Raw genomic sequence first — 22,500 nt, 5'->3', positions numbered from 1 at the left:
GAGGCCCATCAGCATTGTGGCGATTCCAAATTTAATTTAATTTTCGAACGGTATTCATCGAAAATTCCCATTGAATATCGCTCGACCATCTTCCCGCTTTGAAAGGGAAAGGGAGGCACTTTTTTTCCTCTCAGCGTATATCAAGAATATGCCATAAAATGCCACCTAGACGAAGCCATTAAGAGCACCGGGGGAGCGATATCGGATGTACATTCTTCCCTAAAAGAACGTAATTTCGACAGAGTTATTGCCTTTTTAATGGGCAGTTTCAATATGGAAATCTGATTAATCACTGAGGCTTATTAAAGAAGATACACCGAATTATGTGGATTTTATGCAATATGTAGATCTGTTTGTGTAATAATGCTTCTTACAATCAAACAATAAATGATGGATTGTAAAATGTTTACGAAATGAATACGCATTATTCTAAAACTAATTAAAAAGAGAACTTTCTTCTGAATGATAATTTACAGTGAACATAAACGGAAAACAAGCAAAGTCATGCTTCCTTATTTATATGATCTAAAGAACGTCTGCTTTTTTCAAACCAAGAGGTCAGGGATATTTGTGTGTCTAGAACCGTGTGTTTGGAAATATTAATCAAGTGCGTATGGCAAGAACAGTGGTGATATTGGAAATGATGGAGTGTTTGGAAGATATCTGACTTGTGTCATCGTGGAATAAACAAAATAGTTAAAGCTGAAAAGGAGCAGCATCTGTTGGTGCTGCAAGGGCGATACAGAAGAAGCCAGCTTCCACTGATGTAGGGACGTGTAAATTGTTAATTGAACACGAACGCTTCCCTAGTTGGCTATTTTACATTTATTTTTATTTATTTATTTGGTTATTTTATTTAATACAAATAAATTAAGAAGAATAAATTAAAAGATTAAAAAAATACTACAAGTATTACCCTAGTAGTCTGAAGACGAGCGGATTGGATATTCTACAAGAAGGCAGCAACCGTTTGCTTTCATATACATACAGTGCGGGAGCGTTTCATGTTGTATCGAGGGATGGTAGAATGGTTTTGGAAGCCAGCGAATTGCTAACCATCCAATCATCTGGAAATTCATAAACGACTAAAAATGAGCAAACTTTAATCGATTTACGATAAAAAAAATAGCAGTTTTATTCACAGATGACGAAAAAATAATAGTATTATTCACAGACGATGGAAAAATAACAGTACTATTCGCAGATGATGAAACAATAATAATATTATTCACAGACGATAAAAAAATAGCAGTAGTATTCACAGATGATGAAAAAATAATAGTATTATTCACAGACGATAAAAAATAACAGTATTATTCGCAGATGATGAAAAAATAATAGTATTGTTAACAGACGATAAAAAAATAGCAGTATTATTCACAGATGATGAAAAAATAATAGTATTATTCACAGACGATAAAAAAATAACAGTATTATTCGCAGATGACGAAAAATTAATAGTATTATTCACAGACGATGAAAAAATAATAGGAAGGAAGGACTATAAAATTTAGGGCAAAGGACAACCGCTGAGACCCATGAGGTCATTCAGCGCTAAAAGCGATATGGACAGCAGGAAGGTTTGAAAGGTCTAACAGGGGGAAAACCTCGCAGATGCACTATGAAACAGTTGTTAGAGAGGTGGAAAGTCAGACAGGAGAAAGAGAACATGAACGGAGGTACTGTACGGTAAAAGGAATGAATGAGGTCGCAGCTAGGGGCCGAAAGGACGCTGCAAAGAACCTTAAATAATGCCTACAGTGGGCCACGTGAGGTGCACTGACGCCACTACCTCCCTACGAGGAAAAAATAATGGTATTGTTCACAGATAATAAAAAAAATAATTGCATCGTTCAGACGATAAAACATAATAGTATTCTTCACAGACAATATAAAAAATAGTGTTATTCACAGGCGATGAAAAAATATTATCATTGTTCACAGGCGATAAAAAAAATAATAGTAATATTCACAGACGATAAAAAAATACTAGTATTGTTCACGAACGATAAAGAAACAATAGTATTGTTCACGGACGATAAAACAATAATAGTATTACTCACAAACGCTGCAAAACTATAGTAGTAATCACACACGACGCAAAATAATAGTAGTGTTCACAGGCGATAAAAAATAAGTTTTATTCACAGACGATCAAAAAATAATAGTATTTTTCGCGGACGATAAAATATCACAGCGCTGTTCACACCCACCAGACACACATGTTGATAACGTTACAGTATTATTCACACCTACCAGAGACACATGTTGATAATTTCCAATAAAGCCAGACCGTGAGAGAATATCTGCGGAGAGTTGCGTACGAATTTTCCTGTTACTGATGCAGATATTTGCATTGATTCTCCCTTAACCGATGCATCACGAGTAGTAAAAAAAAAAAAGTAAATACTTTTAAATTGATAATTATACTGAAAATCTTCGCAGTGTTGTTTTTATTCACTTCATACTATCATTTAAATGGAATGGAACATAGATTTAAGGCCTAAGGCCAAGCGCTGGAACCTGTGAGGTCATTCAGCGTTGAGAGGGAAATTGAGAGTACAAGGTCTGAAAGGCGTAACGAGAGGAAAACCTCGCGGTTGCACTATGAAAACAGTTGACAGGAGAGAGTGGAAAGAAAGTTGGAAGAAAGAATATGAATGAAGATACGGTAATAGGAATGAAAGGGGTTGCAGCTAGTGGCCGAAGGGACGCTGCAAAGAACCTTCAGTAATGCCTACAGCGCACCGCGTGAGGTGCACTGACGACACTAACCCCCCTACGGAATTCATGTTATCATTGATCTGATATATGAAATCACATCGAGCTCTGTTATCATTGGTCATGCGTTGATTTAACAATTTCGAACAACTGGCATCAGACGAACTGATTTCTCGAAATAAATACGAACTGCTGAATTCGAGGGACCGGGTTTCCCAGCAAATTACCCGATATTCAGTGGGGGATAACACACAGTGTGGATAACACTGAATGTTATCTGTAATTTCGTGCCTCAAACCGTTTGTGAATTATACTCTATTCATCGAACCTGGTGCTTTAAAGTGCTCTTTCTTATAATTTCCTATGGGGAGAAAGGTGAAGGCTGATTGTGTGAGGAAAAATAATACCTTCAGGAAATCGTGTGATTAACTGGCGATTCTGTTTTTAAATAAAATATATATATATGTATTTGCTGTGATGTATGGCCGTGCAAATAATAATAATAATAATAATAATAATAATAATAATAATAATAATAATAATAATAATAAACGCAATTTATTTACAATTCCATTAATTCATAATTTGTGGAGATTATTTGGATAAATGGATATTCAGCTACAGGGTAGAAAAAAATTTAAATCCTAATATCACTATGAAAATGTCAGTCTTCGATTCTCTCTCTCTCTCTCTCTCTCTCTCTCTCTCTCGCTCTCTCTCTCTCTCTCTCACACACACACACACACACACATACACACGCTAGCATGGAAAACGTGATTTCCTTGATGTCTTCTGTGAAAAGAATGGCTTTTCAAAGTTAACAAGCTCAGGCTCCATTGCTGAGGCGTCATGAAACGGGAAATCCAATTAATTCTCAGTTTACTGGTAACAGAAATCCTCCTTCTTTATAGCCAATCTGGTAAACGGCGATCCGTAAAGATCTGTCCGATCTCAGAACAGAATTGGCGCTTTATTACATTTTACGAAATTCTGGAAACTGGATGCTAATTTCAGAGACTGCGAGACTACGGACACCTGTGACCCTTCGTTGTAAAATTTCAGGTATGAATATATACATTTCCAAGTACATAATATATATATATATATATATATATATATATATATATATATATATATATATATTCGTGATTCAGTTATATATATACACATATGTGTATGTATATATATATATATATATCAAGGGACACGAGAGCTACCAGAGAAACCCCAATAGCATCCCTTATTAAGTTCCTGAGGTTGCGCCCAATACGAGCCACACGCGGCAACCACTGGCTGACTTTGAATGAATGCGTTCACATATTACACACACACACACACACACACACACGCACACATCAGGAACTTAATAAGGGATGCTATTTGGCGTTTCTCTGGGAGCTCTCGTGTTCCTTGAGATATGTCTGTGTGTGTATGTATGTATATATATATATATATATATATATATATATATATATATATATATATATATATATATATATATATTTCTATGTAAATAATACACACACACATATATATAAATATATATATATATATATATATATATATATATATATATATATATATATATATATATATATATATATATATATATATATATATTATATACTTGGAACTGTATATATTCATGTCTAAAATTTTACAACGAAAGGTCACAGGTGTCCGTAGCCTCGCACTCTCTGAAGTAAGCATACAAAAATTCATAAAATGTAATAAAGCGCCAATTCTGTTCCGTGATCGGAAAAATCTTTACGGATCGCCGTTTACCTGATTGGTTGTAAAGAAGGAGGATTTCTGTTACCAATGAACTGAGAATGAATTGCATTTCCCGTTTCATGACGCCTCAGCAATGGAGCCTCAGCTTGTTAACTTTGAAAAGTCCGTCTTTTCACAGAAGACATAAAGGAAATCACGTTTTCCATGCTTGTGTGTGTGTGTGTGTGTGTGTGTGTGTGTGTGTGTGTGTGTGTGAGAGAGAGAGAGAGAGAGAGAGAGAGAGAGAGAGAGAGTCGAAGGATCTGACATTTTCAGAGATATTAGGATTGAAATTTTTTTCTACCCTGTATCAGCGTAGCGGAATATTCATTTATCCAAATAATCTCCACTTACTATGAATTAATGGAATTATAAATAAATTGCTTTTATTATTATTATTATTATTATTATTATTATTATTATTATTATTATTATTATTATTATTATTATTATTATTATTATTATTATTATTATATATGTGTGTAATGTGTGTGTGTATATTATACACAATCTTACATAAATGTTTTATCATAATTGCACTCTTTTCATTAATAATCATTTTTTGTACGTTATTTTCAAACATGCACGTGCAAGACTATAAAATTGTAAACAGAATTTTTTATGTAAATACTATACATATTAAAATGAAAATTTATAAACTTATTTAACTATGCATTTTGGTATTTGCACTTCTTTTCACATGCACACATTGTCCCTTTAAAGCTTTGAGCCCAAAAAGTGGTTCATCCTTTAATCCCTCAACCAGTCTCTCTGTTCCTGTACAAAAGTCACAGATGTACTTTATCGTCCGCAGGCTGAAAAATGAAGCTTGTAAATCGAGACTGACCCCTTTTTATGGGCTGCTCTAAGAGCAAGAGACAGTGCTGGCTTAACGCCAGCTTAATCATAAACAATAAGACTGACCTCCCCTAGTTGGGTAGCTTTGTCAGTGCACCTCACGTGGTTCGCTGTAGGCACTACCAAAAGGTATTGGTAGCGTCCCTTTAGACCCTAGCTGCACTAACTTTTACCCTTTCACTTTACATATACTCCCACTTCCTTTCTTCAATCTTGCTTTCCAACCTCTCTAACTAACTGATTTTCATGCAATTGTGGGGTATTCTCCCAGTGCAGACTATAAAGCCTTATACTTCATCTACTTCATTTTCTGAATCTGTTTACCTTGCTGCCCAACCACTCAGACTCCTCCTTTTCACTCTGTCAAAAGCGAAATGCCCAGAAGTGCCCCAGAACTTCGGCTTGACAGCACACATTTTATTAATTATTCAAATCCAAGTTGTAAGCATACCGGTTGCTCTATGAGCAATAGCTAAGTGTGCTAGCATAAGGCCAACTTACACCTCAACGACAGTAAATTCTCGCTTGAAATTGCACTAGAAGGGCGAAAACCCGTCAAGTCAAAAGATTTCCTGACCAGAAACCTATGCATGAGAATCGTAAAAATTCCTAAAAGATATACATATAAATATACATATTATATATATATTAAGCTACAAACGTCCTTTGATATCCAATTCGCTCTACTTTATATATGTTACCCGAAGGGGAATTTTTTAGTCGTCTCGTGGGCACTTGTTATCAACTAAAAAATTCCCCTTCGGGTGACATATATGAAAATATATTATTTTCGAGGTGGAGCGAATTGGATATTAAAGGACGTTTGTAGCTTAATGCTTGTATATGTATCACGGTGATGTGATATAAATCATTCATATTATATATATATATATATATATATATATATATATATATATATATATATATATATATATATATATATATATATATATATATACACAGTATATATGTGTGTGTGTGTATGTTTGAATGTACTTTGTCAATTCTAGATAACATCTTTGATACTTAGCAGGTGAAAAGTAGTAACTGAATTTGAATAAGAGAGGCATCTCTCTCTCTCTCTCTCTCTCTCTCTCTCTCTCTCTCTCTCTCTCTCTCTCTCTCTCTCTCTCGTTTTTTCAAAACTTGGAAAACTTCGTCATGCAAAGGAAAAAGTTACCACGCTGATACTCCCAAAAGTTTTCATTAAGCTTTTATGATTTCATATCAATATTTTAGTATCATCCAAACGTTTCTTCTATACAACTCTGAATTAAAAATTTCCCTTCCAAAAAAACTGCATTAAAATTAATGCTATTTATTATATTACATAAGATTTCGATTAATTTTTCGTCCTCTCTGACAACTCGTGCCATTTTTTAGAAATTATCTTTTACCGACTCTTTTCGCTCAACGCTTTGAAATCAAATTCACAATATTATAAATAATTATATATTTATGTCGCTTCTAATTTTTTTAGATGGGTTTTTCTGTTCGCAGTCTATCGTTTTAACTCTTCTTTTCTGGCGTTTATTTATTTCAAACCAATAAGAATATGATGATAATGACGTAATTAGGTCATGAGGTTGTGTTTATTTATTTACTGTTTTCAGAACAATTATTCTATTGACAATAATGTACTAATAAGGTCATAAAGCCGTGTTTATTTTGTTTATTTCAGATCAATAATAATAATGATAATAATGTGGTAATAAGGTCATGAGGCCCTGAGCCATATAATGCATGTGTACCTACAACTATAGGCACTCAAGTGTTGATCTTTTCACTAATAATAATAATAATAATAATAATAATAATAATAATAATAATAATAATAATAATAATAATAATAAAAGTGGTAGAAATAGTAGGTCATGCTGTATTATCTTTCTAATATTTTTAGAGCTTTAAATTCCCTTGAAGTGCAGAGTTTAGCAAAGTTGGGTCCGTTCAGTGTCCGCCTGCCTGACCAGCACGGAAGGTTACACATCATGACTCACTTTTGCCGGGACAAGGTCACGGAGATACAAAATGCCTTCCGTGTATTAACACCATCTTTACAAGCTGAAGGGTGCCACCCTCTACAGCCACTCCAAATAATGAATTATCCAGATAATGAATTAAAAATATTTTGTTTGCATTATTTTTATTTAAACATTTTTACAAACGATTTATGTACGTTTTCTGTATATAATTAACATTATTGAAAATGTCCAAAACGTTCGTAATAAATCGGCCATTTCTTCATTCCAGCGTTTAGAGAAGTTTTCAAAAATATTTTTAGTCTGCAATTATATTTCAAATTCTCACTTCTTGTATTCAATATCTTGCTACCTCTTCTGCGTAAGACTCTCAGAAATGTTAGGATCCAGATCAACGCAGAGTAATCTAGGTAGTAGGTTTTCTAAATATATGTATTTTATTCTAGAATGGAAAGGTTCAAATAAAATTATGTCATTTAAGAGATTCTTGTACACATAAAAGTTTACACGGTATCATTTTTTTAATATATTTTCTTCCAAATCATTCAAATTGGTGTCACTTTTCTACACGAATTTCCCATGCTCTCAAATGTTGAAGCCTCTGAAGATTTTCAACACTCTGCCAAGTTGAAAGCCTCAAGGTCGAATGGCTATTTCAAGAATGAAATAATCTACGTATACCAACTTTCAAGAGGAAGAGGGGAATTCATATCCTGTCATCTTTATTTTTCTGTTTTCATTTCAGTGTTTTTCTTCTTCTGAAGTATATCTATCTCCGCCAGATAACCCCACTTTGGTTAAACATGTCTGTGGATTCTTCGCTCAGTCTGTTCCTGTTAAATTTGACAGGTGGATGTTTTCAACTCTCATCTTGTTTACAGGGTAGAAAAAATGGCATCATAGCCAGCTGGAGAGAACTCCCTTTTGGCAGTGCCGTTGATATGTTGTCAACTTTCCTTTCCGATTATGTCACTACTAACATTAGTGCAGCTACCATCATTATTAGAAAGATGAAGCCTTTGTTAATGTTATTATTACAATGCTGCTATGTTGTTGTTGTTGAAAGGAAGGATAAAGTTCACAATATTTTTTTGTTCTTCTAGAAACTTCAGATTCTATACAGAGAACAAGACTGCCTCTCATGTCATTCTTAAAACACTAACATTATATACAATCATTATTAGTGAGGTTACTTAAATTCTCCATAATTCATAACATACCAGACATAAGATGACAGCTGTAAGCGCTTTAACTCATGTGTTTTTATTCTTACAACTTAAACCTCATTTGGTTGCATTCATTTCTTAAAAACAGCAGTTTCTTATTTAACTCACTTTCTGACAAAATGGGATTTTTAAAGAACATCTCCACTGACCAACATAAATGTCTACTAAATCTACTGTTTGAAAAATTAACACTTAATGATAAATGTCTAACTACTAAATAACAGAATACTTGGTAAATTTCTTACTCTTTAAAGAAAGTATCTACTGATGAATGTCATGACACCATTTAAACGGAATGTCTCGTAAATTTACTATTCCTTGGAAAACAAAGCACTAACTGACCTTCATAAATGTTTGTTTGCCCTTGAATGGGATTTGTCATGCTGCTTGTTTTGATTTTGCCTCTTGACTTTGAAACAGGCTGCATATATAATGCTCACGCTGTTCTTCATTTGGTGATGAATTTCCTTTGTCTGTCTCTCTCTCTCTCTCTCTCTCTCTCTCTCTCTCTCTCAGATCTGTGAATAGAGTGTCAAGAAGAGTAACATGAGTAACTCCTTTCTCTTAAAAATCATTCTCTCTCTCTCTCTCTCTCTCTCTCTCTCTCTCTCTCTCTCTCTCTCTCTCTCTCTCTCTCTGTCTCTCTGTATATATATATATATATATATATATATATATATATATATATATATATATATATATATATATATATATATACATATACATATATATATATTACATGTATGTATATATATACATATAATATGTGTATTCGTAACCCAAGTAAGAATTTTATATATCAATCAAACAATTTGCTTCGAAATCAGCCGATGGGGGAAGATAAGAGTGTGATTTGCTGATCTTATGTAAATTTTTCATCCAAATCTGCCAGGACTGGAAATCGAGAACCTGAGTTCCTGGAAACAAAATACTGACTGACCTTCATAAATATTTGTTCACCTTGTAATGAGATGTCTGGAAAATTTCACTCTTTATTTCTTATCATCTAGTAGTCAAGCCGCCAATTAAAAGCCTCACTATTTCCAGCGGTATCATGCTGCTTGATTTTAATTTTCTTCTTGACTTTGGAAGTGGCTGCATATATTATGTTCACCCTGTTCTTCATTTATTGCAGAATTTCCCTTCTTCATATAACTCTCTCGCTCTTCGTTGTACGACTGAAAGTCTTCCGCAAAGCATGTTGAAGCTCTCTCTCTCTCTCTCTCTCTCTCTCTCTCTCTCTCTCTCTCTCTCTCTCTCTCTCTCTCTCTCTATATATATATATATATATATATATATATATATATATATATATATATATATATATATATATATATAATGTCCGTGTGTGTATGTTTAAGTGTGTGTGTGCAGTACTCGTAATCCTAGTATGAATTTTATATCTCGCTCAAACAATTTGCTTCGAAATCAGCCGATGGCGGAAGATAAGAATGTGATTTGTTGATCTTATGCAAATTTTTTCATCCAAATCTGTCAGGAATGGAGATCGAGAATCTGAGTTATCGGCAATCGACTTGTCCTCCCGGACAATGAGAGATAAATGCTGGCAGCCCTCTCGGAAAGAGTCAAATAAGTTACAGCTGACGCGATTTGCCTCCATTCTGTGCTGCACTAGTGAGAGACATTTTGTGACTGGGTACGGTGTGCCATATTTACTCTAATGGTTTAAAACTTACGATTGACACATGCACGGACTTGCTTGATTCAAGTGTAGAACAAACAAACACACACACACACACAGAGAAAACTCCCGTTTTGTACCAACAAGAAAAAACAACGTAGGCATCTTGGCGCAAAGTTCTACTTCAGGTTGAACGCAAACCAAAACAGGTAAAAAATGGGCCGAAGTTTCTTCGGCGCAATCGAGTTTTCTGTATGAGCCGCGGCCCATGAAGCTTTCAAACACGGCCCGGTGGTGACCTGTCCTATAGCGTTGCTAGACGCGTGATTATGGCTAACTTTAACCTTAAATAAAATAAAAACTACTCAGGGTAGAGGGGTGCAATTTGGTATGTTTGATGATTGGAGGGTTGATGATCAACATACCAATTTGCAGCCCAACAGCCTCAGTAGTTTTTAAGATCTGAAGGCGGACAGAAAAAGAGCGGACACACCAAGGAAAAAGTGGGGACAGAAAAAGTGCCGATGGGCAGGCAAAGCCATCTCAATAGTTTTCTTTTACAGAAAACTAAAAATGCGCCGAAGTTTCTTCGGCGCAACCGAATTTTCTGTACAGCGTATAATGTTGTATGAGACTCTCAGCCAAGGTCTAGAGAGTACAGGGAGGTCTTGTCAATGCTGACCCAAAACGAGCAAGGTCCTTGACCACGAGGACACACCTTGACCTGGTAGTCGTTTACAAACAAACCTATAGTTCAGTTGAAGCATACTTCTGCACGTTACGGATTACATGTTTTTATAATACCGGCTCTACATTTTACAAGATGCCGAATAACTGTGCAGTGTTTGGATGGTTTTCAAATGGAAAACAAAACAAGGATCTTGTTTTCACAGATTCCCAAAGGATGACAACACGGAAAAAAGTGGATCACCTTTGCAAACGAAAAGATCCTATAACAGCACAGATATGCAGTCTGCATTTTGAGTCAGATGCATATGAAAGAAATCTGTACGAATTACTACCTATAACTCTCTTGATCACATCGGCAACCAAGATAAATTTGAAGATAAGGACTGGAAAAGTATAAGCCAATTCATTCGGCTTGTTGATAGATGGTTTGATTTGTCTAATTCTCGACTGCCAATAAATAGGAAATCATCAAGAAGTGCTTACGGACTAAACTTGGAAACGCAAGACAAAAGCCGCTAGAGAAGTGAAAGTGATGAAGAGTAAAGTGCTCTACCTATCCTTTTCAGAAAGGTCTGGTTATATCCTGTTCGTCTTTGTCTAACTTGCTGGAAATGGTAAAAGAAAAGTTTGGCATGACGTATATTCTAACTTGCAGACTAAATCAGGATGGGTTGGAGCACTTTTTTGGTGATTATGAATAGGTTTCATCTACTGAATAAAGGAAAAATACATTTCTAAAAGTTATCATCCTACATTGAAAAACACATTTAAAAAATTTGTCATACCGAGTATTAAACACAAATACAAAATTTACCATAAGACCAGTTTGAAGGTAATGGTTAACGTTTTGGAATGTCGCTCAGAAGTCTTGAGTTCGCGCCTCCCCAATGGCAACGAAAAACCACTGGCTTCTGGGGTATGGGATGTTTGGTGTAAAGTTGATATCAACATGTTCTTTGCAACCTGAATTTCAAGGTCCATTACACGAGTTGATAAATAATGGTTTGAAACTACTCTATATCAGCAGAGCCCCTAATGAAGAGTAACTTTACTGAAAAGACGATTTAAAACATCATTAAGACATGGGCTTGACGTCAAGAATAAAACATTCAAAATGCGAGGAGAAAAGCGAATAGCGCCTGATAATAAACCATGCAAAATGCAAGAAGTAAAGCCAAAATAGCCTGATGAATTAAAATGCGCGGAGAAAACAGAATAAAGCCAGATGAATAAAACATTCAAAATGCGAGCAGAAAAGCGATAGCACCAGATGAAAAAACATTCAAGACGTGAGGAGAAAAGCGAATAACGCCAGATGAATAAACATGCAAAATGCGAGCAGAAAAGCCAAAAGGGCCTGATGAATAAAATACGAGGAGAAAAGAGAATAAGGCCAAATGAATAAAACATTCCAAATGCGATGAGAAAAGCGAATAGCACCAGATGAAAAAAACATGCAAAATGTGACAAAAAAAGCCAAAAGGCCTGATGAAAAAAATGCGAGGAGAAAAGAGAATAAGACTAGATGAATAAAACATTCGAAATGCGATGAGAAAAGCGAATACCACCAGATGAAAAAAGAGAAAAGCGAATACCACCAGATGAAAAAAGAGAAAAGTGAATACCACCAGATGAAAAAAGAGAAAAAGCGAATACCACCAGATGAAAAAGAGAAAAGCGAATACCACCAGATGAAAAAGAGAAAGCGAATACCACCAGATGAAAAAGAGAAAAGCGAATACCACCAGATGAAAAAAGAGAAAAGCGAATACCACCAGATGAAAAAAGAGAAAAGCGAATACCACCAGATGAAAAAAGAGAAAAGCGAATACCACCAGATGAAAAAAGAGAAAAGCGAATACCACCAGATGAAAAAAGAGAAAAGCGAATACCACCAGATGAAAAAAGAGAAAAGCGAATACCGCCAGATGAAAAAAGAGAAAAGCGAATACCACCAGATGAAAAAGAGAAAGCGAATACCACCAGATGAAAAAGAGAAAAGCAAATACCACCAGATGAAAAAGAGAAAAGCGAATACACCGCCAGATGAAAAAGAAAAGCGAATACCACCAGATGAAAAAGAAAAAGCGAATACCACCAGATGAAAAAGAGAAAGCGAATACCACCAGATGAAAAGAGAAAAAGCGAATACCACCAGATGAAAAAGAGAAAAGCGAATACCACCAGATGAAAAAGAGAAAAGCGAATACCTCCAGATGAAAAAAGAGAAAAGCGAATACCGCCAGATGAAAAAAGAGAAAAGCGAATACCGCCAGATGAAAAAAGAGAAAAGCGAATACCGCCAGATGAAAAAAGAGAAAAGCGAATACCGCCAGATGAAAAAAGAGAAAAGCGAATACCGCCAGATGAAAAAAGAGAAAAGCGAATACCACCAGATGAAAAAAGAGAAAAGCGAATACCACCAGATGAAAAAAGAGAAAAGCGAATACCGCCAGATGAAAAAAGAGAAAAGCGAATACCACCAGATGAAAAAAGAGAAAAGCGAATACCACCAGATGAAAAAGAGAAAAGCGAATACCACCAGATGAAAAAAAAAGAGAAAAGCGAATACCACCAGATGAAAAAGAGAAAAGCGAATACCACCAGATGAAAAAAGAGAAAAGCGAATACCACCAGATGAAAAAAGAGAAAAGCGAATACCACCAGATGAAAAAAGAGAAAAGCGAATACCACCAGATGAAAAAAGAGAAAAGCGAATACCACCAGATGAAAAAACATGCAAAATGCGAGAAAAAAAGCCAAAAGGGCCTGATAAAAAAAATACGAGGAGAAAAGGGAATAAGGCCGTTGAATAAAACATCCAAAATGCGATGAGAAAAGCGAATACCACCAGATGAAAAAACATGCAAAGTGTGAGAAAAAAAAGCCAAAAAGGCTTGATGGAAAAAATGCGAGGAGAAACGAGAATAAGGCCAGATGAATAAAACATTCAAAATACGAGGAGAAAAGCGAATATCGCCAGATGAAAAACATGCAATTTGCGAGAAGAAAACCAAAAGGGCCTGATGAATAAAAATGCGAGGAGAAAAGAGAATAGGGCTTGCTGAATAAACACTCAAAATGCAAGGAGAAAAGCGAACTGGTAACAAATAAAAAAAATTAATTTCGGTAGTACCAGGCTGTATATAAAGGATCCCAGTCGAGCAACAGCTCAAATGGAGATGGACGCTAGGCAGGATATGACGATGCCCGCTGCCTCTGGTAAAGCTTCCTGTGGTTGGGAGACCATGGCCAAGAATAAAACAAAGATATATTTCGGTTGTTTAGTAGTCGTAGTAGTAATAACCGTCGCCGGTGTTTTAGGCTACTTCGTTGGATTTAATTCATGCAGTGTTAACCACTACAACGACTCTATTAATTTGGGGAATCGGGAGGCCACAGCGATGACTAATGTTGTTACGACCACCGAACAGGGTAAGAATTATTCAAGGGATTATGATGACGACCAGCAAATCGCAAAACAGAATCTTGAACTAGAAGAAGTTGGCTGCCGTCCTTGGCAAATTGCTGTGAGAGCTGAAACCCTCCTGGCTCCTGACGACGCCTTACTGGACGAGGACTTGCTCCAACAGCGGGTTCAGCTCAGACGCTGCTTGCCAAAGGAAAGCTACTGCGCTAAGGGCAAATGCCAACCTGCCAGAATAACGCACAAAGAAATAGCCCTCTCTTATAAGCGCGGTCGCGAGGTTGTTGTGAAGAGAAGAGTTGATGAGCACTCTGAATGTGTCTGCCGATGACCTTAAAAGCGAATGAACAATTTCACAGCCTGTTGTAATACCTAAAAGTAGTAGATACTGCAGTATATAGCCTAATATAAGCAATACTGTCTAAACTCGTGTAAATGTAAAGTGTTTCTTGTTCTTTAAGTAGTTTTTTAATTATAAGGTGATTATCTATCATAACAATTAATGGGACATTTCTGCGAAACTTGGTTCGTTTTCTGACGTAACGAAAACTTTACCGTGATAAACTGACAGTATTCTGCATTTTTGGGGATATGAGAAACCTGTTTATTTCTTAATTTTTGCCTATTTAACTGTTTATATAGTGACATATTGATGTGTATGTGCATTTTTGTACTCTGTTTTGAAGTATTCTAAAAATAATATTAGCGTATTTTTTTAAATTTTTGTATGAATAAAAAAGATGAAGTTTAATTGGTCTTTTATTTAACCTTCTGTCATTCATAGTTTAATTTATTAAGAAGAAAACATTAAAAAGAAATAATGAAATGTATCACCACTTCTTGTGACTAATCAATTCAGCATCTGAAATCTCATCGTACCTCATAATTCAATAACAACCATTTTGACATATTGCGTATTATTCCTTATTACTTTTAAATGTCACTTTTACCGCTTTTGTGTTTTTCTTTTTTATCCAGTTATCATAATCTTGGTCATTATTACTATAACAATTATTGTTTTTAGCATTTCTGTTGCTATTTATATTTCTATACCTTTAAGAAACAGACAACTTTATTCTATTTTTTTAGCGCTCTGATTTGTTCCTCCTCTGGCGAAATAAAGACAGCCTTTTAAAAAAGGTTATATTGGCTGAAACCTTTCTGCAGTTAGATGTGCTGGGATGAGGTGTGTTTAGAAAGCCTTAAGCGGTTTTTGAGGATGGTGAAATCGGTGTCATATAGTCCCGATATTACTTTATTAATAATGATTTTGAAATGGCACTATTCTCTTTGCGTTTCTTACAGTGATATGCTTTGAAAACCCGACATATATCCTAGGGTTTCCTCCTCTTGACCTTCGTGGTTATCGTTGTCTTTTCTAAACTCGTGTAATTGTATGGTGTTCCTTTTTCCTCAAGTAGTTTTTTTAATTATACGGTGATTAACTGCCGTAACAATTAATTAGGCATTTTTGCGGAGCGTGGTTCATTTTGTGGCACAACGGACATTTTACCATGATAAATTGACAGTACACTACTCGATATTTTGTTTGCGGGTATGGAAAACCTGTTATATTAATTTCCTTGGCTGCTTTTCTGTGTCTGTGTGTGTCCCTCCCCTCTCCCTTCCCCTCCCCCTTTTCCCTTCCCCCTCCTCATCTCCCTTTCCCTCCCCTTCCCCACCATCCTCTCCCCTCCCCTCCCCTCCCCCTCCTCCGTTTTCATCCCTCTTCCCTCCTCCTCTCCCTTCCCTCTTCCCTTTTCCATGTTTTATGATGAAATAAAATGTGTTGAGATTGAGTACTATTAACAAAATGTTTATAGATTTGTAAGGACATTTTTTTTTATAAAAGTAACTTATAAGTTTTTCAAATCAAAATATGACTTGCTTGATCTTTAGGATTTATTAAGTGTTCATTTAACCTCAGGTGATAACTATGAACCACCTGCATTATGAAGATCACGGTAAATACTACTCCTGTTATACAAATCATGTCTGTAGGCTCTCTTTAACCCTTTCTGTCTGGCTACTATAGTTGGTAACGTGCTGGTCTCGTAATTTCGGGGACCAGCGATCGCTCCCCGTCAAGGGACGAATAGTGAGACTGTCTACCGGATGGTTACTGCGGTGAGTGACGTCATGGTGGGGGGTTGGGGTTACTCGGCTGCATTTTCCAGAGATATAACCGAGCACCGCGACCTTTCCCTGAAAAAGGCGGGACACCATATCTTAAAACTAACCACAAAAGTTTCTTGAAAATAATCTCACTATGTTTCCCACACCCAAATTACCATTTTGAGGTTTTGACCTAACCTTACCTAACCTAACTTAGGGGTATGGCAAAAAAAAAAAAAAAAAAAAAACCTGGGTTGGTGCAATACTTGCATACATCTCATAAATTTGCTACCCGCCTGACGTCCGACCGTGAGGCAATAGCCTGTGGGAGGACTGAAACCGCAAACCTTTATAATCCAATGGGCGTTAATTTAGCTGTGGGTATGGGTATGGGTATGATATGGATATGGTTACCATAAGGCAAATGGGAACGTGCTATCAGCACCCATCACCAGATGCATTTAGACATCGTCTCAGAGCCCACCTTTTAGGAAAAGACAGCACACCCGTAAGCTCAAAGAGCAACGTCGAAAACTGCAACAGTGAAAATGTAACATCCGGCTCATTTTCCCACATCCCAGACAAACAGGACGCATCGTTCGAAGACGAAAGAAATTCTCTTCAGAAAGAGCTCAGTTTATCAGCAATTTTATTTTGCTTACCAGAATTTAATATGGATGATCAAAGTGATGACTTCAAAGACCGGGAGGTCGAAGAACAAACACTGGAAGATGCCATAGGAGAAGGAGGTTTGCGATATGTTGGCGGTTTCATTGCTCGCAACTTTCCACAATATGAGCATTTAGGAGCAAAAGTAACCAAGGGAGATGACACTTGGATTGGTGCCATAAGCTTTAGAGAGGCCTAATTAATGAAAGCTAGAGAAGATTTTCTTGAACATTTGAATTGTATGGATTAGATGTTTGATTCTCACCATGGGGGGAAAAATGTCTAACAGCAGATAAAGGAGCGTTCATTAAATTAGCCGATATAATTAGCAATCACATCCAATTACCTTCAGAAGTCATAAAATATTTTGTTCGTTGCAGTACATTTTTTAGAATTCGAAATTTGAACAGAGACATAAGTTGTTCCAGAAAAGTGGTGAATAAGATAAAAAATTAGTGACATAACAAGTAACATGCGGTTAAAATAAGTGCGAAATGTAATTTTATGGATATGTTAAGTGTGTACAATTCTAGAAATATATCTATATCATTGTTTAGAATGTTCTTGAGAAATCCCTTATGATTATTTGTTTTAACATAATAAAATATAGTTTTTTATCTGACTATTATTTTCCTTAACAACAAGAAAATAGCATTTAAAAACAGAAAAAAAAGAAGAAAGCAAAGGTAGGTTTTGTATAGTTTTAATGTTATTTGGCGAAAATGTCCTAATGATCTTTCTTAATTTCTTTTAATGTAGTAGAATGAAGAATCTTTATATGACTTGCCTTAATTATCGAATAGCTTAGAGTATTTAAAAAAAAAAATAAGGGCAAGATTTCTATAGAACGAAGGAGCCTGACAGGGGTTATTGTGACGTCACGCACCTCGCCGTTTAATCCTCTACCATAGATAAAGCTACGCGAGACAAGACCTCCCTATACTCTCAAGACCTTCCTCTCAGTCACGGCCCAAGAAACTCTTCGCCGCGACCCATGAAACTCAGCCATGGTCCGGTGGTGGCCTGTGTTGTTATGGCTAAATTTAACCTTAAATACAATAAAAACTACTGAGGTTAGAGGGCTGCAATTTAGTATGTTTGATGATTGATTGGAGGGTGGATGAACAACATACCAATTTGCAGCCCTCCAGCCTCCCTAGTTTTTAAGATCTAGGACGGACAGAAAAAGTGCGGACGGACAAACATAGCCACCTCAATAGTTTTCTTTTACAGGAAACTAAAAAGAGTCCCTTGTCCTATACTAACAGCCAAAAATGCTGGTACCTTGACAAGAAATTTGGTTTCATCTTGCAGACAAACACAAATACTCCCGTTTTGTACCAACAGAAATTGTACTGGCATCTTAGCATAGTTTTGCTTCGAGTTGCACTACACGAAAAAAAAACTCCCGTTTTGTACCAACATACAGGCATTCTGGTACAGTTTTATATAAACGAAAAAAATACAGGCATCTCTGCGCAAAGCTTGGCTTTAAGACGCTTGTAAATCTTAGGAAGCGTGCACGACTGACACAAGCGTTAAGTCTCCTGCTGGATAAACAATGCACGATAAGACCCAACAGAACCAATCATTAGAAGCCCAAATTAAATCCGCCAACGCCAGGCTGGAAACGAGAGAGAGAGAGAGAGAGAGAGAGAGAGAGAGAGAGAGAGAGAGAGAGAGAGAGAGAGAGAGAGAGAGAGAGAGAAAAGGAAAGGAAACGTTGGCTCTTGAGGAAAATATCATTTGTCGTTGGGTCAGACAATTTATGCAGGAAGCGTCACCTAAATAATTTGTCATGGCAGTGGTGCGGGAGAGACTCTGCCAATGAAAAATGATAACCCGGAGAATTGTCTTTCGCTGGGGTGGTTGGAAAGGAGGAGGAGGAGGAGGAGGAGGAGGAGGAGGATGAGAAGCCCTTGAAGTAAGGGCTTAGCCTCCGGAACAGGAAATTAAATAACCAGCGGACGAAAAATGGGAGACGAAGGAGAAGGGTAATCCTAACAAGACGTATGAAGGCAGCATTTGCGAAGAGGGGGACGAGGCCATCGAGAATGCAGCTTCTGAAGGCGATCAAAACCCATTTAAAGGACGGAGCGACAAAAGGGGACAATTGGAACGACGAGAGGAGGAGGAGGAGGAGGAGGAGGAGGAGGAGGAGGAGGACGCGATTCCAAGAGAAAATTCCCATAGCGTTACAAATAGGGTTAACGGAGTCTGTTCTCTCGCTGCATTTCTAGTGTCGCCCTGTCGCCCCCAACTCTGGCTGCAGTGAAACAAAGTGGAAATTCACTGCAGTGAGACCGTAAGAAAGGAATTACAGTATTTTCACCGTGCAAAATACTGAAACTGTTGCTGTCTCTATGGAAGTTGGCATACTTTCCGCAAACTTTAAATACGACAGGATTTGTTACCATTTTTTTCTGCCATGGAGTAGTCTTCGTTACGAATAGATAAAGAAAAATAATGATTAATAATTACTCCGATGCCAACCTGTTATCTACCATATAGTCTATATACTATTGTGTAACTAAGGTTTTTTTCATAAATCTATTCCTCACAGCGGATCAATAAAGGAATATATTACTCCAATATCACCCTCTTCTCAACTAGGTTTAAAACCTACCTTAGGAAATAATGGCCAAGATTTCCCACAGCAACAAACATTTTTCTCCTCAAAACATAAGCTATATTTGCAAAAGTGAAAAACTGAATTTGTTAAGAATAAAAGTACACAATCAAGTCAAAAAGGAAACGAAAGATTACGCATATTCATGAAATATACTTCACAATAACCGTAGCAGTCACGTAACTTCTTATTCCAGACGTGTATAAGGCAAGGTCCTTCGAATATATTTGAAGGACCTTGGCATAAGCATAACGTAAGGAGCCTTTGTCCTTCGTCGTCATAGGAGTCCAAGTCATTACTCGCCGACACAAAAGAAGCTGGACAAGACAATTACACTCCCTGGTCAGGCTTCCTCTGCATTCGGTCACGGATTTAATATCTTTGTCCTCAGGAGCGAGCAGATGTACCACCATTTCATTCCACTTTGCTTATTCAGAATACCCACGCTCACACATACATAAATAACATACACACACACACATATATATATATGTGTGTGTGTGTATGTGCAGGTGTATTCCTTATATAAAGAAGCGAAACTATTTACCTATGTGAATAATGGTATGGCCTATGGCAGTTCTTGCAGAAATTTTTTATAACTGTGTATTACTAACGATCATCTTTTGGTAATGATGAAAAGGAGGAAGACTGCAGTAAAAACACTATATATATATATATATATATATATATATATATATATATATATATATATATATATATATATATATATATGTTACAGGCAGATAGCGAAACCAGGCATTTCACGAACTGCCTGAAATTTCAAGCAGAGAGCGAAATGCACTTAAGGTCATTTGATCCCACAGGGGCTAGTACTAAACACGGCTAAATTCATTTAACCCCCACAGGGGCTAGTACTATACACGGCAAAACAGTGTAGGTGAGTCAATGTTTCGCCGTATTTAGTACTAGCCCCTGGGGATCAAATGTCCCAAAGTGCATTTCATTTATCTGCCTGTAACATTATATATATATATATATATATATATATATATATATATATATATATATATATATATATATATATATATATATATATATATATATATATATATATATATATATAGTATATATATATATATAAATATATATATATATATATATATATATATATATATATATATATATTTATATATATATATATATATATATATATATATATATATTTATATATATATATATATATATATATATATATATATATATATATATATATATATATATATATAATATATGCATCAATACATACATACATAACAGAAATGTCCATAAGGAAAATAAAAACGAACATCTGGTATGGGACGAGGAAAAAATCCTTAAGGAAACTATTAACATGCCTCTAGAAATAGCGAAGCTTATATGCAGGTCCCGGATCATAAATCTTGGAGGGTTCCGCAGAGAAACTGAAGGAAGAGATTGTCTGGCGGGTGTTACGTAACCTATTAAATCATTATTTTCGCGATTTGGAATTGAAATGCAAGATTTAGGCCAAAGGCCAAGCGCTGGGACCTGTGGGATCATTCAGCGCTGACAAGGAAATTGAGAACAAAGGTTATTTTAAAGGTGCAACATGAGTAGAACCTCGCAGTTGCACTATGAAACAATTGTTAGGAGAGGATGGAAAGCAAGATGGGAGATAGAGAATATGAACAGAGGTGCAGTAAAGGGAATGAAAGGGGTTGCAGGTAAGGACCGAAAGGAAGCTGCAAAGAACCTTAAGTAACACCTACAGTGCACTTCGTGTGGTACTACCTCCCTACGGGATTTTCTTCTTGGTGACCTAAATACTGTAGTACTTGTTACAGCAAGAAAGAGGTTACAGTAATCTAGCATTTGATCAAATGAACAGGGAACAGACTGAAGTTCTTTATCAGAGCAAGAAAAGGATTTTGTTTTTGTTGTTGCGTTGTGTTGATGTTGTTGTTGTTGGTGTTTTGTTGTTGCAAGTTAAGCTGGCCTTATGCTTCTATGCTATCACTGACTCATGCTCCTGGAGTAGCCGTTGACGTAAAGGAAAGAATGTCGCCTGCATGAAGCCTTAGTAAAAAAAAATACATAACGTTTGTTAATTTGTTCATTATTTTTTTTCCTTTTTTTAATAACTGAACTCTTCTTTCTGCATTTCCCATTACCTTCTGTTACTTCTTTCTAATGAGCACCATATTTTTTGGACGTTTGAATTCCAAGTCAATGGCCCCTGTGGACTTGTTCCATATGAATAGGGTTCATCTTCTGAATAATAATAATAATAATAATAATAATAATAATAATAATAATAATAATAATAATAATAATAATAATAATTACAGACGAAGGATAATATATTAATTTTGACTGAAATTATGACGATAACGTAGAAACTCGCTAATGATGACGATAAAGAACGGCGTCTTTAGATCATATTCTTCGCATGGTATTCTATAAAATATATTCTAAAGTCTTTGATACAAAATAACAACGGCTATTGTAAATTTTTTCGACAGTTGAAATATCCAGTTTCAAGCATCTAAGTTCTTTGTTTTGATATAACTTTTTTTTTTTCAGACAGATGACGCTGGTGCAGCATCTTCTCTATATAAATTCGACGTAAACTAAATCAAAATAAAATCACACAAATATTTTTCTCCTCGAGACGCAGCTGGGGAGGTGCAACCCTGCAACGTTCCTTTCATTTGATGTCGTTAGAGCCGAGGCTCATATTGAAAAGTCGCGAAAATAAGACCCTAGAGGGTTATCGCAGGGTTAAGACC

General features: G+C 36.0%; 3 protein-coding genes across 3 annotated transcripts in view; 2 read left to right on the top strand and 1 right to left on the bottom strand.

Annotated features, from left to right (window-relative positions):
* Nucleotides 1-22,500, bottom strand: part of LOC136848177 (COMM domain-containing protein 7-like) — a 107,695-nt gene that overhangs the window by 49,923 nt on the left and 35,272 nt on the right. The window lies entirely within an intron of this gene.
* Nucleotides 12,464-12,997, top strand: LOC136847957 (nucleolar protein 58-like). The gene has a single exon (XM_067119977.1). It carries the CDS (start codon nucleotides 12,464-12,466, stop codon nucleotides 12,995-12,997), a length of 534 nt encoding a protein of 177 aa, XP_066976078.1.
* On the top strand, nucleotides 13,109-13,441 carry LOC136847956 (uncharacterized). Its single transcript, XM_067119976.1, has one exon. The coding sequence runs from the start codon at nucleotides 13,109-13,111 to the stop codon at nucleotides 13,439-13,441; it is 333 nt and encodes a 110-aa protein (XP_066976077.1).

This window comes from Macrobrachium rosenbergii, chromosome 18 (assembly GCF_040412425.1).
Source record: "Macrobrachium rosenbergii isolate ZJJX-2024 chromosome 18, ASM4041242v1, whole genome shotgun sequence".
NCBI lineage: Eukaryota > Metazoa > Arthropoda > Malacostraca > Decapoda > Palaemonidae > Macrobrachium > Macrobrachium rosenbergii.
Note: the sequence above shows the minus strand (reverse complement) of the source record. Positions and strands in the feature narration are given on the sequence as shown.

Excerpts from the sequence above, each read along its gene's own strand:
- LOC136847957 (XM_067119977.1), top strand. The coding sequence starts at position 12,464 with ATGAAAAAAGAGAAAAGCGAATACCACCAGATGAAAAAAGAGAAAAGT.
- LOC136847956 (XM_067119976.1), top strand. The coding sequence starts at position 13,109 with ATGAAAAAAGAGAAAAGCGAATACCGCCAGATGAAAAAAGAGAAAAGC.